The 25785-nt window shown below is 43.2% G+C and overlaps 1 protein-coding gene across 9 annotated transcripts in view; it reads right to left on the reverse strand.

Moving 5' to 3' along the window:
• The window catches only part of LOC112254833 (calcium-dependent secretion activator 1), a 164426-nt gene extending 139558 nt beyond the window's left edge, over window positions 1–24868 (reverse strand). For all 9 annotated transcript variants that reach the window (XM_024427734.2, XM_042324622.1, XM_024427729.2 and 6 more), the window contains exon 1: window positions 24231–24868. In XM_024427734.2, coding sequence (XP_024283502.1) covers window positions 24231–24578 — 348 coding nt within the window. In that variant the 5' untranslated portion in view covers window positions 24579–24868. The remainder of the gene's footprint in view (window positions 1–24230) is intronic.
• Window positions 24869–25785: the final 917 nt, after the last annotated feature.

The following is a 25785-nucleotide window of genomic DNA, read 5'->3' on the forward strand; positions in this document are numbered from 1 at the left end:
CTAGGACTTATTATAATGTCTACCTCTTACCAATGACTTAATATAATGTCTACCTCTTACCAAGGACTTATTATAATGTCTACCTCTTACCAATGACTTATTATAATGTCTACCTCTTACCAATGACTTAATATAATGTCTACCTCTTACCAAGGACCTTACCAATGACTTATTATAATGTCTCTACCTCTTAATGTCTACCCAATAGGACTTATTATAATGTCTACCTCTTACCAATGACTTAATATAATGTCTACCTCTTACCAAGGACTTATTATAATGTCTACCTCTTACCAATGACTTATTATAATGTCTACCTCTTACCAATGACTTAATATAATGTCTACCTCTTACCAAGGACTTATTATAATGTCTACCTCTTACCAATGACTTATTATAATGTCTACCTCTTACCAAGGACTTATTATAATGTCTACCTCTTACCAATGACTTAATATAATGTCTACCTCTTACCAATGACTTATTATAATGTCTACCTCTTACCAAGGACTTAATATAATGTCTACCGCTTACCTAGGACTTATTATAATGTCTACCGCTTACCTAGGACTTATTATAATGTCTACCTCTTGCCAAGGACTTATTTTAATGTCTATCGCTTACCTAGGACTTATTATAATGTCTACCTCTTGCCAAGGACTTATTTTAATGTCTACCGCTTACCACAGACTTGTTTTAATGTCTACCGCTTACCAAGGACTTATTTTAATGTCTATCGTTTACCTAGGACTTATTATAATGTCTACCTCTTGCCAAGGACTTATTTTAATGTCTATCGCTTACCTAGGACTTATTATAATGTCTACCTCTTACCAAGGACTTATTTTAATGTCTACCGCTTACCACAGACTTGTTTTAATGTCTACCGCTTACCAAGGACTTATTATAATATCTACCTCTTACCAAGGACTTATGTTTTGAATTAGTACAAGTATTTAACATACTGCAAGAGTATTTTGTGAACGCTAGAATAGCAGTATCTTTTCATGACTATACCATCCAACTATCCTCTTTTTCCCTTGTGGCGGAAGATATGACATGCATTGGGTAATTCTATGAAAATACAAAGTAGCATATCAATTTATGTTGTTCAAGGGTGTGTTTATATGAGAGAAGGATATGTGGAGAAAGAGTGAGATGGGGAGAAAATGAAATGAAATGTTGGAGAGCTGTGGAGAAAAAGTGAGGGAGAGAAGCATGAGAAAATAGAGGATAGAGAGAAGGGATAGAGAGAAAATAAAAACATAGGGAAGGATGAAGAGAGAGTAGAGGGTATCTCCAGTGCTTACATTTTTTTTTGAAGAGCAGCCCTCATGTCATATTCATGGTCTCAGTGTGTGTGTGTGTGTGTGTGTGTGTGTGTGTGTGTGTGTGTGTGTGTGTGTGTGTGTGTGTGTGTGTGTGTGTGTGTGTGTGTGTGTGTGTGTGTGTGTGTGTGTGTGTGTGTGTGTGTGGATATATTTGTGGATATGTGTACATATTTGCATTATGATTGCAGTTAAATGTAAAAAGAAACAAATAAAAACGTTCCATACAGCTATTTGAATCAGCATTGAGGTACAGTTTGTTATGTCTGTATGTCTGGTAACACTGCGTGCTGTTGTGCTTCCATTAGCTCCTCTAACACTCTACATCTCACAAACTTAAAACCAAAGTTAACTATAATCTTCTCTTCTGCTTCAAGTGCTTTATGTGTGTGTGGAACCCAAAAAATGTGTGTGTGGAACCCAAAAAATACATGCAGTGTTAAGGGGAAGGGGAGGGTACACATTGATAGTCCAGATAACAGAGTAAAGAGGGACTGTTGGTGTGAATCTCTCTCTCTTTCTCTCTCTCTCTCTCGCTCTCTCTCTTTCTCTCTCTTTCTCTCTCTCTCTCTCTCTCTCACTCACTCATTCACTCACAGTATCTTAGCCACACCAGCTGTTCACTCCTATTCTCATGTATTTCTATATTTTGCTAAGTGATGGTTCACTCAGCAGATGTATGTCACCATATGTACGTATACAGCAGTGTCGGGTGGAAATATCGCATCCAGTATATCCATGGGGGTTCAATGAGTCACTTGCTCATTTTAAGTGTGAATGTTAGTGGAACATGTCCATTCCCATGATGTACTGTAGCTGTACATGATGTACTGATGTACTGTAGCTGTACATGATGTACTGGTGTACTGTAGCTGTACATGATGTACTGATGTACTGTAGCTGTACATGATGTACTGATGTACTGTAGCTGTACATGATGTACTGATGTACTGTAGCTGTACATGATGTACTGTAGCTGTACATGATGTACTGTAGCTGTACATGATGTACTGTAGCTGTACATGATGTACTGTAGCTGTACATGATGTACTGATATACTGTAGCTGTACATGATGTACTGATATACTGTAGCTGTACATGATGTACTGTAGCTGTACATGATGTACTGATGTACTGTAGAGTTTACAGTATAACCAGACACCTAGGTATTTGTGGGTATCCACATATTCTAAGTCAGAGCCATCCAGAATAGTGATGTTGGACACACGGGCAGGTGCAGGCAGCGATCGGTTGAAGAGCATGCATTTAGTTTTACTTTAAGAGCAATTGGAGGCCACGGAAGGAGAGTTGTATGTCATTGAAGCTCGCCTGGAGGGTTGTTAACACAGTGTCCAAAGAAGGGCCAGAAGTATACAGAATGGTGTCGTCTGCATAGAGGTGGATCAGAGACTCACCAGCAGCAAGAGCGACATCATTGATGTATACAGAGAAGAGAGTCAGTCCAAGAATTGAACCCTGTGGCACCCCCATAGAGACTGCCAGAGGCCCGGACAACAGACCCTCTGATTTGACACACTGAACTCTATCAGAGAAGTAGTTGGTGAACCAGGCGAGGCAATAATTTGAGAAACCAACTCTGTCGAGTCTGCCGATGAGGATGTGGTGATTGACAGAGTCGAAAGCCTTGGCCAGGTCAATGAATACGGCTGCACAGTATTGTTTCTTATTGATGGCGGTTAAGATATTGTTTAGGACCTTGAGCGTGGCTGAGGTGCACCCATGACCAGCTCTGAAACCAGATTGCATAGCCGAGAAGGTATGGTGGGATTCGAAATGGTCGGTAATCTGTTTGTTGACTTGGCTTTCGAAGACCTTAGAAAGGCATGGTAGGATAGATATAGGTCTGTGGCAGTTTGGGTCAAGAGTGTCCCCCCATTTGAAGAGTTTCTGCCAACTTATGCTAACATTGCTTAAACAACATTGCTTAAACAACCACTTAAACAACCACTGCTAATTTGAAAAATAAATTCAGTTTGTTTCATGCATTATGTCACAATATGATGCCACGAGGCGAATATGTCTTCACGCACTAATTAGCTGTCAACATCATTATTAAATTATCACTTGTGTCTCTATACTTGCCTGTCACATAATATGTATTCACTAACCAATAGTGTAAATCAAATCAAATCAAATCAAATTGTATTTGTCACATACACATGGTTAGCAGATGTTAATGCGAGTGTAGCGAAATGCTTGTGCTTCTAGTTCCGACAATGCAGTAATAATCCAACAAGTAATCTAACTAACAATTCCAAAAAAACTACTGTCTTGTACACAGTGTAAGGGGATAAAGAATATGTACATAAGGATATATGAATGAGTGATGGTACAGAGCAGCTTAGGCAAGATACAGTAGATGGTATCGAGTACAGTATATACATATGAGATGAGTATGTAAACAAAGTGGCATAGTTAAAGTGGCTAGTGATACATGTATTACATAAGGATGCAGTAGATGATATAGAGTACAGTATATACGTATACATATGAGATGAATAATGTAGGGTTGTAAACATTATATTAGGTAGCATTGTTTAAAGTGGCTAGTGATATATTTACATCATTTCCCATCAATTCCCATTATTAAAGTGGCTGGAGTTGAGTCAGTGTGTTGGCAGCAGCCACTCAATGTTAGTGGTGGCTGTTTAACAGTCTGATGGCCTTGAGATAGAAGCTGTTTTTCAGTCTCTCGGTCCCAGCTTTGATGCACCTGTACTGACCTCGCCTTCTGGATGATAGCGGGGTGAACAGGCAGTGGCTCGGGTGGTTGTTGTCCTTGATGATCTTTATGGCCTTCCTGTAACATCGAGTGGTGTAGGTGTCCTGGAGGGCAGGTAGTTTGCCCCTGGTGATGCGTTGTGCAGAACTCACTACCCTCTGGAGAGCCTTACGGTTGTGGGCGGAGCAGTTGCCGTACCAGGCGGTGATGCGGGCCGCCAGGATGCTCTCGATTGTGCATCTGTAGAAGTTTGGGAGTGCTTTTGGTGACAAGCCGAATTTCTTCAGCCTCCTGAGGTTGAAGAGGCGCTGCTGTGCCTTCTTCACGATGCTGTCTGTGTGAGTGGACCAATTCAGTTTGTCTGTGATGTGTATGCCGAGGAACTTAAAACTTACTACCCTCTCCACTACTGTTCCATCTATGTGGATAGGGGGGTGTTCCCTCTGCTGTTTCCTGAAGTCCACAATCATCTCCTTAGTTTTGTTGACGTTGAGTATGAGGTTATTTTCCTGACACCACACTCCGAGGGCCCTCACCTCCTCCCTGTAGGCCGTCTCGTCGTTGTTGGTAATCAAGCCTACCACTGTTATGTCGTCCGCAAACTTGATGATTGAGTTGGAGGCGTGCGTGGCCACGCAGTCGTGGGTGAACAGGGAGTACAGGAGAGGGCTCAGAACGCACCCTTGTGGGGCCCCAGTGTTGAGGATCAGCGGGGTGGAGATGTTGTTGCCTAACCTCACCACCTGGGGACGGCCCGTCAGGAAGTCCAGTACCCAGTTGCACAGGGCGGGGTCGAGACCCAGGGTCTCGAGCTTGATGACGAGCTTGGAGGGTACTATGGTGTTGAATGCCAAGCTGTAGTCAATGAACAGCATTCTCACATAGGTATTCCTCTTGTCCAGATGGGTTAGGGCAGTGTGCAGTGTGGTTGAGATTGCATCGTCTGTGGACCTATTTGGGCGGTAAGCAAATTGGAGTGGGTCTAGGGTGTCAGGTAGGGTGGAGGTGATATGGTCCTTGACTAGTCTCTCAAAGCACTTCATGATGACGATAGTGAGTGCTACGGGGCGGGAGTCGTTTAGCTCAGTTACCTTAGCTTTCTTGGGAACAGGAAAAATGGTGGCCCTCTTGAAGCATGTGGGAACAGCAGACTGGTATAGAGATTGATTGAATATGTCCGTGAACACACCGGCCAGCTGGTCTGCGCATGCTCTGAGGGCGCGGCTGGGGATGTCGTCTGGGCCTGCAGCCTTGCGAGGGTTAACACGTTTAAATGTTTTGCAAAAGAGTGTACAAAAGAGTAAAAATGATGAGGGTTAAAATGTTGAATGTTCCTCTTCTGCCATTACATGGTGGTTGGGGCAGCAGGTAGCTTAGTGGTTAGAGCATTGAGTCAATAACTGAAAGGTCACTGGATCAAATCCCGAGCTGACTAGGTAAAAATCTGTTGTTCTGCCCCTGAACACGGCGGTTAACTCACTGTTCCCCGGTAGGACTTCATTGTAAATAAGAATTTGTTCTTAACTGACTTGCCTTGCCTAATAAACGTTAAAAAAGGTATGAAAACCCAACCCTGTGCTGCTGAATATGAGTCATCATTGGGTCTAATGTAAAATGAGATTCCTATTGTGCAAGCTGAAGGTCTTGTATAGCATAACAGCTATTGTGCTTGTATGGCCTTTTCCACAATATTGTTATTTTTTTTCAACTGGATGGCTGCAGTGAGAGAGAGAACGTGGACGTGTAAGAGAGAGAGAAAGAAACAGAGAGAGAGAAAGTGAGAAACAGAATAATAGAGATAGAGATAGAGTCCGGTACTGTGTCTGATGCAGGCTCCACAAACAGCACAGCACCTGAGGGAAATGGGCAAACTGCCCCTGCCATAACATTTAACTTATCCCCAGGTCAGACTCCGGCCCACAACCACTTCCCCAGGACAGACTCCGGCCCACAACCACTTCCCCAGGAGAGACTCCATCCCACAACCACTTCCCCAGGACAGGTTAGCTAATCCAAGTTTATCATTTTAAAAGGCTAATTGATCCTTAGAAAACCCTTTTGCAATTATGTTAGCGCAGCTGAAAACTCTTGTGCTGATTAAAGAAGCAATTAAACTGTCCTTTAGACTAGTTGAGTATCTAGAGCATCAGCATTTTTGGGTTCGATTACAGGCTCAAAATGTCCAGAAACAAGGAACTTTCTTCTGAAACTCTTCAGTCTATTTTTGTTCTATTCCATGTGAGGACAACAGTTTGCAGCTGTGCTAACATAATTGCAAAAGGGTTTTCAAATGATCAATTAGCCTTTTAAAATGATAAACTTGGATAAGTTTGGTGACTGTGTGTGGGCACGTTTAGTGGCTGTGTATGGACAAGTTTGGTGGCTCTGTCTGGGCAAGTTAGGCGACTGTGTCTGGGCATGTTAGGCAGAAAAAACACTCTTCTGATAGTGCTTTTCCTTCATCAAGGATCCAAGAAACAGACCCTAGGGCCGTCCTCTCTATATTTTGCTGTTTCTTTTTTTTAATCTCCTTCTCTCTGTCTCTGTGTGTGAACGTGTGTATGTGGGTGGGCATATTGTCTGCCTCCAATATAAATCTATGGGACCTGTTTGAAAACGCAGGCTGGCATCGTGAGTCTCCCAACAACGGGAGACAGAACAGACTCATGCTGTAATATGAATGCTGTTGGGATCAGCGACACAAATATGAGAAATATTAAAGGTATTGAGTGAAGGTTAAGAGAGGAGAGAAGCTAAGCTAAACACTCCATAGAAATACAACATGAATGAAGCATCTAGGTACCCTTCTGATCTCATTTTAGGACAGCGTTAGATAGATAGGCAGGAGACCTAGAGGAGGCTTACTCCTCTTCTCCTGAGGTAGATGGAAGGTCACACACACACACTAATTGGGGTTGCGTAGTTAGGGGAAGTGAGTGAGTGAGCAGCAAAACATTTCTGTTTAAGACAGGTTGTTGATGAGGTGAGGAAGGGGGAAATCTTGATAACCAATGGGATAACAGGGTGTTGAGGTAATGCACACGCACGCATACTCAGCCCCTGGAGGGCGTTGGCTGCTGCTCTACACTGGTGTTGTTGTCCCATTATACTTCTGGGAGGGGAGGTTGGAAGAATGGGAGAAGGGGAGGAAGGAAAGGAGAGGTAGAAGTGTATGTGGGCTTGGAGTGGAGGAGGGGTAGAGTTCCAGATATAGCTCATGAGCTCATGCCCCTCTGCCTCTGTCTCTCTACTGGGGCAAGACCATTCACTGTCCAATCACTCCTCTTCTCTGTCTCTCTACTGGGACAAGACCATTCACTGTCCAATCACTCCTCTTCTCTGTCTCTCTACTGGGACAAGACCATTCACTGTCCAATCACTCCTCTTCTCTGTCTCTCTACTGGGACAAGACCATTCACTGTCCAACCACTCCTCTTCTCTGTCTCTCTACTGGGACAAGACCATTCACTGTCCAATCACTCCTCTTCTCTGTCTCTCTACTAGGACAAGACCATTCACAGTCCAATCACTCCTCTTCTCTGTCTCTCTACTGGGACAAGACCATTCACTGTCCAATCACTCCTCTTCTCTGTCTCTCCAAATCCCTCTCCTCCTTCAATCCACTTCTCCTCCCTGGGTTTCATCCCATTGCTCCAGTGAGCCTTAGACCTCATTTTAGGAAACAACAAGCAGATGTATGGCACTGAAGATATCTGTCAAGCCATGCATGGGAGGACACTCAAATCAGTACTTCAATACCTGACCACACTGTAGGCTATATATTTAATGTCTCTCCAAGCTCACTAAAACCACAGCTCACAGCCTAGGCTTTAGCTCAGTGGACCAAAACAGTCATGCAGTAGGCATGAGTCTGTCACACTAGCTCAGTAAAACCATAGCTACAGTTGAAGTCTGAAGTTTACATACACCTTAGCCAAATACAATTGAATTCCTGACATTTAATCCAAATAAAAATTCCCTGTCTTAGGTCAGTTAGGCTCACCACTTTATTTTAAGAATGTGAAATGTCCGAATAACAGTAGAGAGAATTATTTATTTCAGATTTTATTTATTTCATCACATTCCCAGTGGGTCAGAAATGTACATACACTCAATTAGTATTTGGTAGCAATGCCTTTAAATTGTTTAACTTGGGTCAAACGTTTCGGGTAGCCTTCCACAAGCTTCCCACAATAAGTTGGGTGAATTTTTGCCCATTCCTCCTGACAGAGCTGCTGTAACTGAGTCAGGTTTGTAGGCCCCCTTGCTCGCACACACTTTTTCAGTTCTGCCCACAAATGTTCTATGGGATTGAGGTCAGGGCTTTGTGATGGCCACTCCAATACCTTGACTTTGTTGTCCTTAAGCTATTTTGCCACACCTTTAAGTATGCTTGGGGTCATTGTCCATTTGGAAGACCCATTTGTGACTAAGCTTTAACTTCCTTAGTGATGTCTTGAGAAGTTGCTTCATTATGTCCACGTAATTTCCTCCTCGTGATGCCATCTATTTTTTGAAGTGCACCAGTCCCTCCTGCAGCAAAGCACCCCAACAACATGATACTGCCACCCCCGTACTTCACAGTTGGGATGGTGTTCTTCGGCTTGCAAGTCTCCCCCTTTTTCCTCCAAACATAATGATGGTCATTATGGCCAAACAGTTCAATTTTTGCTTCGTCAGACCAGATGACATTTCTCCAAAAAGTACGATCTTTGTCCCCTTGTGGAGTTGCAAACCATAGTCTAGCATTTTTTATGGCGGGTTTGGAGCAGTGGCTTCTTCCTTGCTGAGCGGCCTTTCAGGTTATGTCAGTATAGGACTCGTTTTACTGTGGATACAGATAATTTTGTACCTGTTTCCTCCAGTATCTTCACAAGGTCCTTTGCTGTTGTTCTGGGATTGATTTGCACATTTTGCACCAAAGTATGTTCATCTCTAGGAGACAGAATGCATCTCCTTCCTGAGCGGTATGACGGCTGCGTGGTCCCATGGTGTATATACGTGCGTACTATTGTTTTTTACAGATGGACGTGGTACCTTCAGGCATTTGGAAATTGCTCCCAAGGATGAACCAGACTTGTGGAGGTCTACAATTTTTTTTAGGTCTTGGCTAATTTATTTTGATTTCCCCATGATGTCAAGAAAAAAGGCACTGGGTTTGAAGGTAGGCCTTCAAATACATCCACTGGTACACCTCCAATTGACTCAAATGATGTCAATTAGCCTATCAAAAGCTTCTAAAGCCATGACATAATTTTCTGGAATTTTACAAGCTGTTTAAAGGAACAGTCAATTTAGTGTATGTCAACTTCTGACCCACTGGAATTGAGAATACGGTAGGTAATAAATTAAATAATCTGTCTGTAAACAATTTTTGGGAAAATGACTTGTGACATGCACAAAGTAGATGCCCTAACCGACTTGCCAAAACTACAGTTTGTTAATAAGAAATTTGTGGAGTGGTTGAAAAACTAGTTTTAATGATTCCAACCTAAGCGTATGTAAACCTCTGACTTCAACTGTACATATATTCTTCAACAGGACAGCCTAAGAAGTCTTGTGTTGTGCATTGCTTTATATGTGCTTTCCAGAGCCTCTCCAGTTTCCTATTTCTATTGGTATCTATCCTAGTTTGTTCTTTATTTGTGCTTTCCTTTCCAGCTCACTGAGGCTGCGTTTACACAGGCAGCTCAATTCTGATCTCGTAACCAATTGGACTGCCTGTGTAAACGCAGCCTGAGAGCCAGTCCAGTATTACTCTCTAAGGTCTGTATTCTAGTAGGGGTAAACCCTAACTGTAGGTGTGGGTGGGTTCCCATTACTCTTAGCACTAATTGAGCTGTCTGTTAGATAAGAGGTGTTAGTGTACAAACTTTAATGGGCTCAGTGGAACCACATAAAAAGAGCACAGGTTTACTACTAATTAACAAGGTACAGTTACCCTATTGTCATGACTAATGGCTGCCAGATTTAGGCCTGTTATAAAACAGCTGAGAGCAGCAGGAAAAGAGGAACCATGGCACATCATAGCTAATATCAATGCAGACATGCAGACATACGCATCCTTTTATCTATTGTACTTATGTATTTATTTTTTGTATAAATTACATTCTATACTGATACCAATAATGTATAGATAATGTAATGTATTATAAACTGGGTGGCTCAAGCCCTGAATTCTAATTGGCTGAGAGCCATGGTATATCATACTGTATACCACAGGTATGACAAAACATTTATTTGTACTGCTCTAATTATATTGGTAAGCAGTTTATAATAGCAATAAGGCACCTCGGGGGCTTTTGGCTAAGGGCTGTGTTGTGCATAAGAACAGTCCTTAGCCATGATATATTGGCCATATACCACACCTCTTCGGGCCTTATTGCTTAATTATAGATCATGTAATGTATTATAGATGATGGCTAAGGAAGTAGTACCGTACCATGTTTAACTATGATAGATTTTAGTGTCTCAAAACTGTACTTGAGTGTTCCACAATGCATTTTGTATTGTCTGTCATGGCTAAACATAGACATGCTAATGCGTTTGTTTCATAATTTTTTTAAATTTTTAATATATATATATATATATATATACAACAACACAGAGTTACACATGGAATAAACAAACATACAGTCAATAATACAGTAGAAAAAAAGTATATATGCAGTGTGTGCAAATAAGGTAAGATAATGGAGGTAAGGCAATAAAATAGGCCGTAGTGGCGAGGTAATTACGATACAGTGATTAAACACTGGAGTGATAGATGTGCAGAAGATGAATGCATAAGTAGAGATACTGGGGTGCAAAGGAGCAAAAATAAATAAATAAATACAGTATGGGGATGAGGTAGTTGGACGGGCTATTTACAGATGGGCTGTGAACAGGTGCAGTGATCTGTGAGCTGCTCTGAAGTTAGTGAGCTGTGCTTGAAGTTAGTGAAGGAGATAAGAGTCTCCAGCTTCAGGGATTTTTGCCGTTCGTCCCAGTCATTGGCAGCAGAGAACTGGAAGTAAAGGCGGCCAAATGAGGAATTGGCTTTGGGGGTGACCAGTGAAATATACCTGCCGGAGTTCGTGCTGCGGGAGGGTGCTGCTATGGTGACCAATGAACTGAGATAAGGCGGGGCTTTACCTAGCAAAGACTTGTAGATGACCTAGAGCCAGTGGGTTTGGCGACGAGTATGAAGTGAGGGCCAGCCAACGAGAGGGTACAGGTCGCAGTGGTGGGTAGTATATGGGGCTTTGGCGACAAAACAGATGGCACTGTGATAGACTGCATCCAATTTGTTGAGTAGAGTGCTGGGGGCTATTTTGTAAATGACATTGCCAAAGTCGAAGATCAGTAGGATAGTCAGTTTTACGAGTGTATGTTTGGCAGCATGAGTGAAGGATGCTTTGTTTGCGAAATAGGAAGCAGATTCTAGATTTAATTTTGGATTGGAGATGCTTAATGTGGGTCTGAAAGGAGAGTTTACAGTCTAAACAGACACCTAGGTATTTGTAGATGTCCACATATTCTAGGTCAGAACCTTCCAGAGTAGTGATGCTGGACGGGCGGGCAGACAAGTGTGGGCAGAGATCGGTTGAAGAGCATGCATTTAGTTTTACTTGCATTTAAGAGCAGTTGGAGGCCATGGAAGGAGAGTTGTATGGCATTGAAGCTCGTCTGGAGGTTAGTTAGCACAGTGTCCAAAGAAGGGCAAGAAGTATACAGAATGGTGTCATCTGCTTAGAGGTGGATCAGAGAATCACCAGCAGCAAGAGCGACATCATGGATGTATACAGAGAAGAGAGTCGGCCCAAGAATTGAACCCTGTGGCATCCCCATAGAGACTGCCAGAGGTCCGGACAACAGGCCCTCTGATTTGACACACTGAACTCTATCAGAGAAGTAGTTGGTGAACCAGGCGAGGCAGTCATTTGAGAAACCAAGGCTGTTGAGTGTGGTGATTGACAGAGTCAAAAGCCTTGGCCAGGCCGATGAATACAGCTGCACAGTAATGTCTCTTATCGATGGCAGTTATGATATCGTTTAGGACCTTGAGCGTGGCTGAGGTGCACCCATGACCAGCTCGGAAGCCAGATTGCATAGCGGAGAAGGTAGGTGGGATTCGAAATGGTCGGTGATCTGTTTGTTAACTTGCTTTTCAAAGACCTTAGAAAGCCAGGGTAGGATAGATATAGGTCTGTAGCAGTTTGGGTCTAGAGATGACCGCGGCAGCTTTTCCAATCTTTGGGGATCTCAGACGTTGAACAGACTAGCAATAGGGGTTTCAAAATTTTCGGCAGATAATTTTAGAAAGAGAGGGTCCAGATTGTCAAACCCGGCTGATTTGGAGGGGTCCAGATTTTGCAGCTCTTTCAGAACATCAGCTATCTGGATTTGGGTGAAGGAGAAATGGGGAGGCTTGGGCGAGTTGCTGTGGGGGGTACAGGGCAGTTGACCGGGGTAGGGGTAGCCAGGTGGAAAGCATGGCCAGCCGTAGAAAAATGCTTATTGAAATTCTCAATTATCGCAGATTTATTGGTGGTGACAGTGTTTCCTAGCCTCGGCAGTTGGAAGGAGGTGCTCTTATTCTCCATGCACTTTACAGTGGTCCCAGATTTTTTTGAGTTTGTACTACAGGAAGCTTATTTCTGTTTAAAAAGCTTTCCTAACTGCGTGTGTATATTGGTTCCTACCTTCCCTGAAATGTTGCATATCACAGGGGCAATTTGATGCTAATGCAGTATGCCACAGGATGTTTTTGTTCTGGTCAAGGGCAGTCAGGTCTAGAGTGAACCAAGGGCTATATCTGTTCCTGGTTCTACATTTTTTTAATAGGGCATGCTTATTTAAGATGGTGAGGAAGGCACTTTCAAAGAATAACCAGGCATCCTTTACTGATGGGATGAGGTCAATATCATTCCAGGATACCCGGGCCAGGTCGATTAGAAAGGCCTGCGCGCTGAAGTGTTTTAGGGAACGTTTGACAGTGATGAGGGGTGGTCGTTTGACCGCAGACCCATTACGGATGCAAGCAATGAGGCAGTGATCGCTGAGATCTTGGTTGAAAACAGCAGAGGTGTATTTGGAGGGCAAGTTGGTTAGGATGATATCTATAAGGGTGCCCGTGTTTACAGATTTGGGATTTTACGTGTTTTATTCCTACAGTCATGGAATGACCATCCCTTATTCAATGTTACTAGTCCTTCACTATCATCTTGCAGGCCTGTGATGTTTACCTTGTAAGAGCTGAATCACCCAACCACAGTTCATATGTTCCTGGAGAGGGGTTTATTGATTGGATCTGATTGGAAAAAAGGTATGTGGCCTGTTCCTTTTCAGCTCGGTGTCTTAATCAATTAATGAATCAATAATCCTTCATCATCTGATCACACACAGAGTATTCCCAGCTGTGTAATCATTAGCTGCTGTCCAACTGTGGCATGACCAGGATTCAGTTTCTGGTTAATCTCACGACAGGAACTTGAAGGTCCATTGTGGTATCATGCTACTATCACCCAGAACCGGGAATTGTATCTTTCTTTTTTATTTATTTTACACCCTGTTATGGTTTTATAGGATCTCATTCTTTCCTGTCATGTTCTTCCAGCATCTTAGTATGTACGGTGCATTCAGAAAGTGTTCAGACCCCTTGACTTTTTCACATTTTGTTATGTTACAGCCTTATTCTAAAATGGATTCAATAAATACCTCATAATGACAAACGCTAAAACCGGTTTTTAGACATTTTTGCAAATTCATGAAATATAAAAAACAGAACATATTTACATAAGCATTCAGACCCTTTGCTATGAGATTCGAATTTGAGCTCAGGTGCATCCTGTTTCCATTGATCATCCTTGAGCTGGTTCTACAACTTAATTGTTCACCTGTAGTAAATTCAATTGATTGGACATGATTTGGAAAAGCACACACCTGTCTATATAAGGTCCCAGAGTTGACCGCGCATGCCAGAGCAAAAAATTAAGCCATGAGGTCAAAGGAATTGTCCATAGAGCTCCAGACAGGATTGTGTCGAGGCCCAGCTCTGAAGAAGGGTACGAAACAATTTCTTCAGCATTGAACGTTCCGAAGAACACAGTGGCCTCCATCATTCTTAAATGGAAGAACTTTGGAAAAACCAAGACTCTTCCTAGACCGGCCCGCGTGGCCAAACTGAGCAATCGGGGGAGATGGGCCTTGGTCAGGGAGGTGACCAAGAACCCAAAAGTTCCTCTGTGGAGATGAGAACCTTCCAGAAGGGCAACCATCTCTGCAGCACTCTACCAATCAGGCCTTTATGGTAGAGTGGCCAGACGGAAGCCACTCCTCAGTAAAAGGCACATGACAGCCCGCATGGAGTTTGCCAAAAGGCACCTAAAGGACTCAAACCATGAGAAACAAGATTCTGATGAAACCAAGATTGAACTCTTTGGCCTGAATGCGAAGTGTCACATCTGTAGGAAACCTGACACCATCCCTAAGCATGGTGGGGGCAGCATCATGCTGTGGGGATGTTTTTCAGTGGCAGGGGCGCGCAGGACCTCAGACTGGGGCAAAGTCCTAAGAACACAGCCAAGACAATGCAGGAAGGGCTTCGGGACAAGTCTCTGAATGTCCATGAGTGGCACAGCCTGACCCCGAACATCTCTGGAGAGACCTGAAAGTACAGTAGCTGTGCAGCAACGCTCCCCATCCAACCTGACAGAGGTTGAGAGGATCTGCAGAGAAGAATGGGAGAAACTCCCCAAATAAAGGTGTGCCAAGCTTGTAGCGTCATAACCAAGACTCGAGGCTGTAATTGCTACCAAAGGTCTCCAACAAAGTCCTGAGTAAAGGGACTGAATGCTTATGTAAATGTTATATTTCAGTGTTTTAATTAATACATTTTCAAAACTTTCTAAAAACCTGTTTTTGCTTTGTCATTATGGGGTATTGTGTGTAGATTGATGAGGGGGGAAAAAACGATTTAATAAATTTTAGAATGCTTTAACGTAACAATGTGGAATAAGTCAAGGGGTCTGAATCCTTTCCCGAATGCACATTAATAAGGGAGACTAATGGCAGGACAATTTTGACTATCAGTAAGCCAACTGAAGGCCTCTACCCATCAAACCTAAATAATGCAGTCCAAGTGACCAATACAGTATCGGAAGCTAGGCTTGAAAAATGTAAACTTTTCCAAACTTCCCAGGTCTGCCAGAAATCCTGGTTGGAACCTTCCCAAAATCAGGAGCAAATTTTTGGGAAAGTTACCAGAATCTTGTAGCCCTAGCAGCTACCTAATCTCACCACTAGGTTGTTTAAAGGACTGGCCTATCCTGTCATTCCTGGAAACCATCTCTTTACAGGATGTCAAGCCATGAGACCTGGAGTTGTTGCTAGGAAGACCAAATTGCACTATATTCTGTATGTAATGCACTACTTTTGGCTAGATTTTTGGCCAGGACCAATAGGGTTATTTTAAAATGTAGGTGAGACATTCCTCTACTTCATGATGCTACTCTGTTGTCAGAGTGGACTGCGGAGCTCTCGACTCGGGCTGGGTGCATCAGATCAAGATTTAGACAGACTACTCCAGACACTATTGCGTTCCAAATGGCCCGCTATTCTACATAGTGCAGTACTTTTGACCATGGCCTATAGGGCTCAAGTCAGAAGTTTTGCACCACAATATATAGTGCATAGTGTACCATTTGGGATGCCAGTCCTACTCTCCTTGAAGATTGGTGTTGCTGGCCTGCATTTAATTCTAGGAACATGATCTCTCCCCTTTGCCTTCCACTCCCATTCATGGATCTTAGGCAAGTACATAGTTTCTGCCATATTGCTTTCCCCTACCCAGTCTTGTCAGATCTGTGAAGGGGAGTGAACAAGAGGATATGAAGGGAGGGAACCTCTTGAAATGAAATGCACCCCTCCATGGCTATTTAAAAGCATACTGCACTACCTACCGCCACCTGTTTCCTTCCTATCCCTGCTTTGATATATCACAACGGTCTGACCCTGGCTTTCATGTGGCTAATGAGTTGGGCCAATCCACTTCACTTATCTTGTTATATTAACACAGCATTCATCCTCCAAATCCTAACCTTCCATCAGGCTCTCTCTGCGCTAAACATCTGTGACTCAAATTCCCTATTTAGTGCACTACTTTTGACCGGAGCCCACAGGTGTATTAGTACTGAGTGTGTAGGGCGTAGTCTTTCTTTTGCTTCTTTCCATCTCGTTTCCACTTCAAACACGTAACAAAACCTTGGACAGACACGGATAAAAACCTGCACACTCTGTCCCACAATATATATTTTAACCTTTGTTTAATTAAGCAAATCAGTTAAGGACAAATTATTATTTACAATGACAGCCTAGGAACAGTGGGTTAACTGCCTTGGGGATTCGATCTAGTAACCTTTCAGTTTCTGGCCCAATGCTCTAACCACTAGGCTACCTGCCACCCCAAATATCATCCAAAGTAAATTGACAAAATACAAACACTAGACATGATAATTTCCGTACTATTTCCAGAAAGAGCCACGTTGGCACCTCTTCACCAGCGTCATTAAAAAGCCCTTGAGGACCAAACGACAAGCAGAGGATCAGAGGAGTGAAGTGCATTGCAGAAGCACGACTACTAGATTACAAGAATGCTAACTTCATCAACCTCTCAATTCGCCACTGATTTGCATCTCAATTGTGTTCATAATGAATTCATCAGGCCTGCGCTGCGTAGCTCCCTGCTCATGTTCCCTGTTCCCAGGCAGCAGAGGAGGCACAGATGCGAAGCAGGAGAGCAGTGATGTGGTGGTGGACCCAGCAGTTAGGGGGATTGCTTATTTCATGAAGGGTCAGTCAGAGATTGAGGTTTGAATATAGTACAGGGAATTGGTGTTTCTCAGATGAATCATGGATAGAGGGAGGTAGGTAGAATATGGTGTGAGTAATCCACTGACATCCCTAATACCCAAACAAACTCCAGTAGAGGCATTGTAATGTCACATATGAATAAAAATCTGTGTACACAAATTCACATACACCGAATATGTACACAAGTACATGAGCCTATATGCACACACACTGACTCAAATATGTTTGGCGTTTAAGAATAGACCCAATGGCAGCACAGCAAAGCAGCAATGTTCACAATATCCCCTTTCTCCCTTTAGCTGAGAGAGAGCTTTCAGACTGAAGAAATCATTTTTCACGGGCCTCAAAAGGAAGTGACAGTCAGTTAATTGCCCCATTGTGTTGTGTCTTTCACAGGGTCACTGCACTGCACTTCAAGTAGCAACAGCCCAACTCCTTTTCCTCTACTTCTGCCTCCTGTCTGTCTGTCTGTCTGTCTGTCTGTCTGTCTGTCTGTCTGTCTGTCTGTCTGTCTGTCTGTCTGTCTGTCTGTCTGTCTGTCTGTCTGTCTGTCTGTCTGTCTGTCTGTCTGTCTGTCTGTCTGTCTGTCTGTCTGTCTGTCTGTCTGTCTGTCTGTCTGTCTTTCTTTCTTTCCGTACCAAGGCCTGTTTCACACTGATAGCCCAAGTCACTATGTTCTGTTGGTGTGCCAGCCCCAAGTCCTAATAACGGATTATAATGCTGCACCCTGGCTGCTCCTCTCCTCTCCTCCACTACACAGCCACACAGAAGGGCTTTCAAGTCCTTTCATTGCACAAACGCTTTCATCGTATTCTGGTGACTAATCTGGAACTATAGGAAAAAACTATAGGCTGTATATTGTTTCTAGATGTATCCACCATCGGGCAATTAGGAAGAACTTCTTACGTGAGCCATTGGTTTGATTATCAATGGGCTTCCAATGGGAAACATTATATAACAACAATTACAAAGTATGGTCTCATGGCAATGTCATGACTATACAACCATATTTGTTTTTAGGAATAAATAATATGTAAATGGATGATGACTACTTTATAAATGATAACATTATAGCTTTAAATGTATTTGATTGATCAGTGATCAATGTTTCTTTTTTTTAAGGAAATATCTATTTAAGTTCCACTGTAGTGCTTGGCAAGTACCTGTAATTTGAAGCCTTTCCCAAAGTGCAAAATCTGGTTGAAATCAACATGGTTTCACCATCCTTTCAACACAAAAAAGGTATGTGATGATGTTGAATCAATGTGTCAAAACTGATAGAAAAGATTCTCTCCATGAAGTCCCAAACTCAGTCACAACAATAGATCTGTAATGAAGTTCAGGGTAGCCTAATGACTTCATCTTTTAGCTAATGGTCCCAGTTGGTAGTGACATTAATGACTCACAGTCCTGAGTAGACTGGGTCAGAGTGTCCCAATATAGTGCACTAGGGCCCATAGGGCTCAATAATAGGGGTGGTATATATAGGGAATATGATGCCATTTGGGATGCTGCGATGGTTCTAATGTGTGGTTCCACTGTGGGGCTCAAAGCAAAGGTAGGTAATATGGTAATGACTGGTAAATGTGTCTGTCTGGCTTTTCATTTCCCTGTCCAGAAGTTGAGACCTAACATTAATGACTTACAGTACTATCTGATTTCAACCTTTATTTCAATATGTATATCAGAAGGGCAATGATGCACATATCTAAACCCCTCTGCTCAGTGTCCAATGGATTTGCAACCTCTTTCATAGAGACAAATTGTTTGCTATACTGTTCTTGACCTCTTAAAATGTACAACTGCACAACTTTATTCAGTATATACCTGCACACATGGGATGTAGCCTACAGCATGCTATGGCGCTGGACGCGTGTCATGTCAACAGGCCTCAGAATTGCCTGCATTCCATTATTAAAGGCAGCATCTCCACTAAAGGATTGCAGAAGACTACTGTATGTGGCTTCCATTCAATCTATACACACACTCCATTGGAACTGTGGCTTCCTATCAATCTATACAAATACTCCATAGGATTGACATAACTGTAGATACAGTTTATACATTCATTTAAAGCACTAATGCTAAGAGTGATGGGGATAGGAGACAGTGGTGGCTGGTGGCCCTTTAAATCGAAGGATGAAATCATAGTAATGGCTGGAATGGACTCAAATAAATGGAATGGCATCATTCCAAGAGCTGCCCCCTCACCAAAAAAATCTAATCAGATCAAATGTTATTTGTCACATGTGCCGAATACAACAGGTGCAGACCTTACCGTGAATTGCTTACTTACAAGCCTTTAACCAACAATGCAGTTTTAAGAAAAATAAGAGTTAAGAAAATATTTACTGAATAAACTAAAATTAAAATAAAAAAGAAACAATAAAAGAACAATACCGAGGCTATGTTCAGGGGATACCGGTACAGAGTCAATGTGCAATGTACAGGTAGTCGCGGTAATTCAGTTAATATGTACATAGGTAGGGGTAAAGTGACTATGAATAAATAATAAACAGTGAGTGGCAGCAGTGTAAAAAAGGTAAGAGGGTGAATGCAAATAGTCTGGGTAGCCATTTGATTAGCTGTTCAGCAGTCTTATGGCTTGGGGGTAGAAGCTGTTAAGAAGCCTTTTGGACCTAGACTTGGCACTCCGGTACCGTGTGCTGGGCGGTAGCAGAAAGAACAGTCTATGACTAGGTTAGCTGGAGTCTTTGACCATTTTTAGGGCCTTCCTCTGACACCACCTGGTGTAGAGGTCCTGGATGGCAGGCAGCTTAGCCCCAGTGATGTACTGGGCCATACGCACTACCCTCTGTAGTGCCTTGCGGTCAGAGGCTGCGCAATTGCCGTATCAGGCAACCATGCTCTTAATGTTGCAGCTGTAGAACTTTTTGAGGATCCGAGGACCCATGCCAAATATTTTCAGTCTCCTGAGGGGGAATAGGCATTGTAGTGCCCTCTTCACAACTGTCTTGGTGTGTTTGGACCATGATAGTTTGTTGATGATGTGGACACCAAGGAACTTGAAGCTCTCAACCTGCTCCACTATAGCACCGTCGATGAGAATGGGGGTGTGCTCAGCCCTCCTTTTCATGTAGTCCACGATCATCTCCTTGGTCTTGATCACATTGAGGGAGAGGTTTTTGTCCTGGGTCCGCACTGCAGGTCTCTGACCTAATCCCTATAGACTGTCTCATCATTGTCGTTGATCAGACCTACCACCATTGTGCCGCTGCAAACTTAATGATGGTGTTGGAGTCGTGCTTGGCCACGCAGTCATGAGTGAACAGGGAGTACAGGAGGAGACTAAGCACACACCCAATAGGGGCCCCCATGTTGAGGATCAGCTTGGCATGTGTTGTTGCCTACCCTTACCACCTGGGGATGGCCCATCAAGCAGACAAGGATCGAGTTGCAGAGGGAGGTATTTAGTCCCAGGGTCATTAGCTTAGTGATGAGCTTTGAGGGAACTATGGTGTTGAACCCGGAGCTGTAGTCAATAAACAGCATTCTCATGTACGTGTTCCTTTTGTCCAGGTGGGAAAGGGCAGTGTGGAGTGCAATAGAGATTACGTCATCTCTAGACCTGTTGGGGCGGTATGCAAATTGGAGTGGGACTAGGGTTTCTGGGATGAATATGTTGATGTGAACCATGACCAGCCTTTCAAAGCACTTCATGGCTACAGTCGTGAGTGCTACGGGTCAGTAGTCATTCACACAGGTTACCTTGGTGTTCTTGGGCACAGGGACTATGTTGGTGTGCTTGAAACATGAAGGTATTACAGACTCAGGGACAGATTGAAAATGTCTGTGAAGACACTTGCCGGTTGGTCAGTGCTTGCTCGGAGTACACATCCTGGTAATTTGTCTGGCCTTGTGGCCTTGTAAATGTTGACCTGTTTAAAGGTGTTCGGCTCACATCGGCTACAGCCGGCGTGATCACACAGTTGTCAGGAAAAGCTGGTGTGCTCAAGCTTCAGTGTTGCTTTCCTCGAAGTGCGTATAGAAGTAATTTAGCTCGTCTGGTAGGCTTGTGTCACTGGGCAGCTCACGCCTGGGCTTCCCTCTGTAGTCCGTAATAGTTTGCAAGTCCTGCCACATTCAATGAGCATCGGAGCCTGTGTAGTAGGATTTAATCTTAGTCCTGTATTGACGCTTTGCCTGTTTGATAGTTCGTCGGAGTGCATAGTAGGATTTATTAAAAGCGTCTGGGTACCGCTCTTTGAAAGCAGGAGCTTTACCCTTTAGATCAGTGCGGATGTTGCCTGCAATCAATGGCTTCTGGTTGGGGTCTGTACGTAAGGTCACTGTGGGGACGATGTCATCGATGCACTTATTGATGAAGCCAGTGACTGATGTGGTGTACTCCCCAATGACATCGGAGGAATCCCGGAACATATTCCAGTCTGTGCTAGCAAAACAGTCCTGTAGCTTAGAATCTGCATCATCTGACCACATCCGTATTGAGTGAGTCACTGGTACTTCCTGCTTTAGTTTTTGTGTGTAAACAGGAATCAGGAGGATAGAATTATGGTCAGATATGTCAAAACGAGGGCGAGGGAGAGCTTTGTACGTGTCTCTGTCTATAGAGTAAAGGTCTGTCAAATACAGCCAACTGTATATTATTCATGTCGTTGTTCAGCAACAACTCAGTGAAACATAAGATATTACAGTTTGGTTGGTAGGATAGCCTTGAACGGAGCTCATCCAGTTTATTTTCCAATGATTGCACGTTGGCTAATAGGCCGGAGGGTTACCCACTCGCCGACTAATTCTTACACCTGCGTCCCCTGTATCGGCTTATTTTCTTCATGCAAATGACGAGGATTTGGGCCTGGTCCGGTATCTGCAGTAAATCCTTTGCGTCCGACTCGTTAATAAAGAAAGTGAGTAATAGCTGTATGCAGAAGCGCTTTTTGGTCAGAAACATTAAGTACAAAATAAGTTACAAACAACGAGAAAAAAAAACACAAAATAGCACAATTGGTTAGGAGCCTGTAAAACAGCAGCCATCTCCTCTGGCGCCATCAGCCTCCTCTGATGGGGGATAATAATATGTAAATGTTCTAAATACACTGCACTTTATCCCATTAGTGGGTAGGCCTACAATACAGCGCTGTACCCATGCTGACTCCCATGACTCATCACAGATATGAAGAACAAGCGTTCGTCTGCCATTTAATGAACATAAATTAAGTGAGGCTTCTTCCCGAATGGCAACCTACATGTATTTCCATTATAGTGCAGTGGAAGTGCACTACTTTTGACCAGGCCTCATAGGGTGCACTATACACTCTTAGAAAAAGGGGTTCCAAAAGGGTTATTTGTCTGTCCCCATAAAATAACCCTTTTTGGTTCCAGGAAGAACACTTTATGGTTTCATGTAGAACACTCTGTGGAGGCTGGCATGTAGCCTAGCAGTTAAAAGTGTTGGGCCAGTAACTGGAAGGTTGCTGGTTTGAATCCCTGAGCTGACTAGGTGAAATATATGTTCACGTGCCCTTGAGCAAGGCACTTAACCCTAATTGCTCCTGTAAGTTGCTCTGGATAAGAGCATCTGCTAAATTACTAAAATGAAAATCTAACTGAAAAGATCTAGATAGCAGCTTTTTTATAAGAGTGTATAGGGATAGAGACCTATGCCATTTTGCAAACACTGTAGCCTGCCATTGTACTTTGCAATTAAAAAGATGATAATATGGACATCAAATAGTGGGCCTGTGGGATCATAATAACATTATCTTATTACCTCCACCGACCTAATGCAAACCAACACAAACGGCCTTATGTGGCATGCCGACTGATTTTACTGATATTATTATATAGCAAATCAACATGGATCAACAGTTGTGTTTTGATAATAGGAACAATGGATAGACACTCGTCCAAAACATACTTATGAAACTGATATTCCGTTAACCATTAGGGTTATATTATTGTCGGTATCGTATGGACATGTTGCGTCGATTGGGCAGCATCCCGCGACGGTTGATAAGTGGCCACCAGTACAATATGTTCTCAAAATCAGCTATATCTAGCCTACACGGTTGCCTATAAGGACCGTTTATATTAGGGGTGTCAAAGTGATTTTGCCCCGTGGCCGCATTCGGTCTTCAAGTAGGGCCGGAGGGCCACACTGAAAATTGATTACCCTATATTTATTTCCTCGTAGTCAAAACTTGCGAAAGATAGTCCTCTATCCATAGTTTTTGGAATTTTCGATATTCCCTGACTGTCTAGCTTTAATTTCGGTGATTATCAGTGAGCCGGAAACGTGGAACGTTTATACTCGTGGAAACGAGTATAAATGTAGATCAATTATCATTCCTACACAGTTTCGATTTGGTATTAGTCCTTTTAAAGTAGGCTATATTAAGTTCGCCCCCCCGAAAAAAATAAAATATATATTTAGGCCATATGTTTTACACCCGTGGTTTATATTGGGACGAAATATGGGTGGCATATTGAAGGCTGAATGTATGCCTATTCACCAAACAGGGTAAGGGTTTAAATAAACCATAATTGACCCTATCTAAATAGTATGGTTCGATGGTATGTGGATCACGTGACCCAATCAAATATTGATTGAGTAAATAATTTAATTTCTATTAATAAATATGTATTATGGTATAGACTGCCTGCAGTCTCCCCGCTAAAAGGAACATCTGCAGCCCTTCCAAATGTCCTCAATCTTGTCAGGTCTTGCTATAAGTCACCTTGGGAAAATGAATCGAGGGGTCAAGTGATGGCGCAAAAAGGCAAACATTTTATCCTACAACAGGAATAGCACGGCACACAGCTCTAGACCTCAAATGAAATCTAGTCAAATGGTGATGTCTTCAACTGCAACGACACTGCTTTGTTTAGGTTATATTCAACATATTCCCTTCCGCAATATACATTTATAAATGACACGGTGCACGGATTGGACGGTTTGCCAGGCCCTGCGACTGATTACTGTGTGTGTAGAACCGTGTTTTTTCTCTGCAACATCCATCTGCATGATGGTTGCCTACGTACCCACACCATAGCTGCCTGTGCTTCATATCCTCGCATTATGCATGGCTGAATTCAGCTACATTCTACATTCATATAAACAGTGTTGGAGGAAAAGGCTAATGTTTGCAAGTTATAGCCTATCAATTAGATATGATGATATTGCGTGAGGGTTTGTGGGATGGTAGGTTTATTATTAATGTAGCTTTTATCCGGCCCTGTATGACAGCATCTAGCTAATCATTGATGTGAAAAGGAGGCTATTCGTTGACATGTGGTGATTTACCCCTCCACCGTGTATGGCTCACCTTCTGTTGTCGCCTAGCCATATCCGTGGGCTGTTTTGCATTGAAAGGGTAGGCGATGCACCGCATCACAAATACATATAGTTGCAGCTTCTTTTTGCGCTCCTCTTCCTCCTTCTGCAAATTGGCCTCTTCCACCTTCTCCTGTTCGCTGGCAGCTGACGGGCTCGGGCTGGTCGGGCGAGCGCTACTGCGACTGCTGCTGCTGGGCGCAAGTCCGCCGGAGCTCTCGCTCGTCCGGCTTGGAGAGATGCGGGCTCCGCTCTGGGGTGCCGATGCCTCCTTGTGATGGTGTTCCTCCTCGACCATCCCACCATCCGATTCCTCCTCGCTGGATGACGGATCCAACATAACGCTGCCTAGAGAGGATGTAGCCTGGCAGAACTCCTATTTGCAGAAATTGTGAAATTGATACGAATTCGAACAATAAACTGAAATTAAACCGTTATCTGATTCAAAACGAAAGACACCCGAATTCGCTGAGCCTTTTCTTAATAAGGTTGCCATAAAATACGACTTATGCTTGGAGAGAGAGCTGAGATGTTGCACGCACACAGACACAGCACGGAAATCTCTTCCTGCACGGTGACTCGCCAGTCACTGCCACGGATGTGCGAGGAGGTGGGAGAGAAAGGGAGGAGGGGCGCGAATGAGTGAAAGTGTCTCCTTCAATGAAATACGCAAGCCATGGCCTCTTCCTGCCAGTTGAGCTCTAGAATTGTTGAGCGAAGTCGCGCAGGCGTAAAGAGAGGAGCTGGCCATGGTGCTGAATCTGTTCTTTGGCGCCTGCCTTTCGGTGGGTCGCGTGAAACGGGGTAAACCCGTTGACTTAGAACGAATATCCATTATTGACCTCTGCAGTTGTTGATGTTTTGTTACAGTGTGTGTAGGCGTACTGTATTCACAAATCAATTAAATTGAGGTGTAATAGGCTACATGTAAATATGTAGTGAGTGACAGTGTTAGGTTTATTACCATTACTCAGAGCATAGATCGCCAATGTATAACGCCAATGTATAATTACTATTAGGAATGACATACTGTAAACATAATCTACTGCCCCTGCAGATTAATAATTCCCACAAACAGTGGCGGTTCTAGCTTGTATGCCCCCCGCCACACACACACACACAAAAGTACATTCATGTCTCCTTCCTGAGCAGTATGAAGGCTGGGTGGTCCCATTGTGTTTACACTTGCTTACTATTGTTTGTACAGATGAACTTGGTACCTTCAGGCGTTTGGAAATGGCTCCACCAGACTTGTGGATGTCTACAATTGTTTTTCTGAAGTCTTGGCTGATTTCTTTTGATTTTCCCATGATGTCAAGCAAAGAGGCACTGATTTTGAAGGTAGGCCTTGAATACATCTGCAGGTACACCTCCATTTGACTCAAATGATGTCAATTAGCCTATCATAAGCTTCTAAAACCATGACATATTTTTCTGAAATTTTCCAAGTTGTTTAAAGGCACAGTCAACTTAGCGTATGTAAACTTCTGACCCACTGGAATTGTGATAAGTAAAATAATCTGTCTGTAAACAATTGTTGGAAAACT

Source organism: Oncorhynchus tshawytscha, linkage group LG07 (assembly GCF_018296145.1).
Source record: "Oncorhynchus tshawytscha isolate Ot180627B linkage group LG07, Otsh_v2.0, whole genome shotgun sequence".
Taxonomy (NCBI): Eukaryota; Metazoa; Chordata; class Actinopteri; order Salmoniformes; family Salmonidae; genus Oncorhynchus; species Oncorhynchus tshawytscha.